At 37.1% G+C, this 4177-nt stretch overlaps 1 protein-coding gene across 1 annotated transcript in view; it reads left to right on the forward strand.

Annotated features, from left to right (window-relative positions):
* Window positions 1–4177, forward strand: part of KIAA1328 (KIAA1328 ortholog) — a 500809-nt gene that overhangs the window by 306950 nt on the left and 189682 nt on the right. Inside the window, exon 7 of the mRNA XM_042781630.1 lies at window positions 2575–3245. Coding sequence (XP_042637564.1) covers window positions 2575–3245 — 671 coding nt within the window. The remainder of the gene's footprint in view (window positions 1–2574; window positions 3246–4177) is intronic.

A 4177-nucleotide genomic window follows, 5' to 3' on the forward strand; every position in this document is an offset into this window, starting at 1 on the left:
GTGGAAGGGAAGGACACAGGGAAGAAGTAATCAACTATGGGGAGGAAGTGGGAGGGGAGCTGTTGTGTTGTGGTAAATTTTAGTCAATGTCATGAGACAAAGTGTATGTGAGCTGTTGTATAGAAAGTGAATTTGCTCTGTAAACTTTAACCCAAATCACAATAAAAATAAAAATAAAAAAATGGTTGCAGCAGTACATCAACAGGAAACTGCCAGAAATTCAAGAGGGATGCAGAAGAGGATGTTGAACAAGGGATATCATTGCTGATGTCAGATGGATCTTACCTGAAAGCAAAAAATCTGAAAAGATGTTTACTCATGTTTTATTAACTGTGCAAGGACATTCAACTGTGTGGATCATAACAAATCATGAATAACATTGCAAACCATTGAAATTTCCAGAACAATTAACTGTGCTCGTGAGAAACCTGTACGTAGATTTAAGAGAGAGTTGTTCAAACAGAACAAGGGGATGACGATAGTTTGAAATCAGCAAAGGTGTGCAGAATTGTTTCCTTTGATGCACTTATTCAGTCTGTATGCTGAGCAAATAATCCAAGAAGCTGGACTATATGAAGAAGAATGGGCCATCAGGATTGAGAGACTCATTAACAGGCTGCAATATGCAGATGATACAACCCAACCTTTTACCATAGAATGTAACAATCACAGGAGTGATATCCCTTCATGTTCACAAGTCCTGCACATACTCAAGGGGAAAAATTATACAGGATGTGTGTACAAGAGATAGATACGGAATTGTTGAGGGCCATCTTAGAATTCTGCCTGCCACAAATGAGAAGTCACCAGCAGGTAATTAACAAAACCATATTTTTTTTGATGGAGCATGCTTCAAAATCATTAAGCTGCATTTGCCCCTCAAGTACAGAAAAATGTTGATAAGCAAAAAAATAAAAATGTTAGAAATATTCAAAATACCTCATATTTGTGAATAATTTAGTAATCGATCCCAATAAAGTGTTGTTGTTGTTGTTGTTATTTGCCATAGAGTCGGCCCCAATAAAGTGTAGGCTATATTAATACCTAAAAGTGGACATATGGAAACAAGGTTAAGGGACAGAAATGGTAATATAAAATAATTCAAATATGCATACTATTTTATGCCAGTAAACATGTGAATTAGAAAAATATGTGGAAATGTAAGGTAGTTGGTTCCTTGTCATTTTCTATCTCTGTTTAAGGAAGTTTAGGAAATTTTTTGCATGTTGAACACTGATACAAAATATATCAAAAACAAACAAAAATGCTTCTTCATTGTATGTTCATACACACTGGAATTATCTTTCATTTTCCACAGTTTTTTGCAGGCTTAAGGCTTATGTTCTCAAGGATTCATGAGAAATATGACTTTTCAACAATTTAGCCTTCTGAGGCCAAGGTTGACAGTGAAGTAGATGGAGATGGAGATGTTCCATGATATACACCAGTGGTTCTCAGTGTGTGACCTCAGATCACCTGGGATTTGAGCAGCATCAGCATTACCTGGGCACTTGTTAGAAATGCAAATTCTCCTACTCTTCCCCAGACCAACTGAATTGGAAACTCTGGAGATGAAGCCCAGCAGTTTATGTTTCGCAGACCCTGCAGGTGATTCTGATGCTGTGCCTGGTACTACAGTCCTGAAGCTAAAATGCTGGGCAAACTCACAGTGTAGGCCTGTTCAAAGTCATTTGCAATTGTTCCCTGTCTGTCTGAGGCCTATCAGAATGCAGTCACTTGAACAGCTTAGTTGAAAAATCACTTGTAGTTTATAGCTAAAATTAAATATGTTTTGTATGTAAATAACTGCTGTTGATTAGAATCATATTTTCTTGTAAGTGGTTGGTTTTATCTACGTTCTATAAAGATATTTATAAAAACTCTTCAGATATCTAATAGTAGTCTAAGGTGAAATATTTTACATCAAATCTCATGCTGTATAATGACCAATCAAAGGATATTTATATAGGTGGGTAAATAGATTTCTTGGCTCAGTGTGCAAAATTAAACATTTTAAGACATTAACATTTAATACCTTTGCCTCTTTTTAAAGTTGATTTTATCTAACCTTCAACATTTGAAATTCCTGAAGTCACCAAAAATGTTGCTTAAGCAGCATGCAGCTTGCTTTTCCTCATCCTTATATGGATTTACTGAATTCAGGGCTTTGAATCAGTTCATTCTGGTTCAACCCTTTGCTGAGAATTTGCATTTCCACCCCAGATATACTGAGTCAAAATCTACATTTTAACAAGATCTGTGAGTGATTCTTATAGATTGCTGGGGATCTTGATAAAATGTAGATTCTGATTTAGTATATCTGAGGTGGAATGCAAGTTCTCAGTGGGAGTTGAATGGGAATGAACTCATTCAAAACTCTGACTGAAATGTAAGTTGTTTGGAAATGGATTTAGCTTTGTGGTATATGTCTGTTTAGATGTGTGAGTGCTGTTATTATTTAGAAGACAGGCAGTCTTATTTGGTAACAATACATCACTGATACCTGAAAAGCCAAAACAGAGAACTTGTTTTATTGTATACTTATTTGACAAGTGGTCTTGTGGTTCCTTTTAGGTATCCAATAGGAAGAGTACTCTCCAGTCTTCATCTGTGGAACTGGATGGTTCCTACTTGAGCGTAGCCAAGCCACAAACATACCAAACCAAGCAAAGGTCTAAGTCTGCAAACCAAGAGTCAGCTTCAGAATCCCTTACCGAGTTTAGAAATAATTCTTTGAAACCAGCAGTCCTTCATCATCCCAACAAGGGTTTAGACAAGATGCCATCAGAGACCAGAACATTTAACTATTCATCTCCAGGGAGAAAACCAGTGGATGTATTCCCTACAGAGAAAGCTCCACCAGAAGAGTTGAAGATGAAAGAATGTCCAGACCTTAAACCTCCATCTAGTCATTGTTGTGGTCATAGACTTTCTGAAAATTCTGATCATGTTCATGAGAGCCATCCTACAAATATTGCCCCTCACTGTTGTTCCAGGACACATCTGGAATCATGCAGTTATTGTGGTCTTTCCTGGACATCTCTTATGCATAGTCAAAGAGCCCTGCATCCCAGTGAAACTGATGCCAAAAAGCAACTCTCAGAAGATAGAAGGCAGCAACTTATGCTTCAGAAAATGGAGCTGGAAATAGAAAAGGAGCGCCTTCAGCATCTGTTGGCCCAACAGGAGACAAAGCTTCTCCTAAAACAGCAGCAGCTTCACCAGTCTCGACTGGATTACAATAGGTGAGTCCTGTGGGTGTTTTTTGCAAGCCTATAGCTTGGAGAACAGTGTAAAATAGTGTTAGTATAGTAAATGTATAGGAACAGAGTTTCCTTGGGATGTTGGCTTTTCAAGATGCATACCAATTATGACTTATAAGTAAATTCACCCATCTTCTTTGGAGCTCTGATGGCATAGTGCCTAAGGCATTTGACCACTAACCAGAAGGCTGGCAGTTCAAATTCACCAGCCACTCCTCGAAAGGAAGATTGGGCAATCTACTTCATAGAGATACTGCCTTGTAAACCCAAGGAGGGGTCGCTATGAATCGGATCCAACTCAATGGCAATGAGAGTTTTCTTTGGAGGGCTTGAATGTTACCTTGTCTTCCAAAATGTTATCTTAGAATAATTTACTACTGAGGAAACCAGTGTAATTTTTGCCAGATTCCAAAGGCAACATTTTTAAATGACATTACCATTACAAAAAAATCTTTGTTTTCTGATGTCATTGTAGAGAATATTAGGCATTAAGTAAAAGTATGAGATCTCAGTGTGTGGAATTAGATTGTGAAGAAGTGTGGTTTGCTCTCATCTTTCCGTATTTACCCATCATAATATAATATATAAGAAATGATGGGAGCCTTCTAACATCAAACTTTTTGGTCATGAAGTGTTAACCAATTTTTTAGAAATTTTCCCACACTTAGACTGTTCTTTCTTTAACAATTCCTCCCAAGAACAGTGTTTCAAAAGCTAAATTGAAAGGTTTTCTAGGGAAATGCTTATTTACTCCTGCCATTTCCTCCTTGGACAAACCTACCATTTATTTCCATTTTATACATATTCTTTTTTTTTTTTTTTAATTGTGATTTGGGTGAAAGTTACAGAGCAAATTCACTTTCCATACAGCAGTTCACATACACTTTGTCTCATGACATTGAGTACAATTTACC

This window comes from Orycteropus afer, unplaced genomic scaffold (genome assembly GCF_000298275.1).
Source record: "Orycteropus afer afer isolate SDZICR_OR568_19922 unplaced genomic scaffold, OryAfe1.0 scaffold00141, whole genome shotgun sequence".
Lineage (NCBI taxonomy): Eukaryota > Metazoa > Chordata > Mammalia > Tubulidentata > Orycteropodidae > Orycteropus > Orycteropus afer.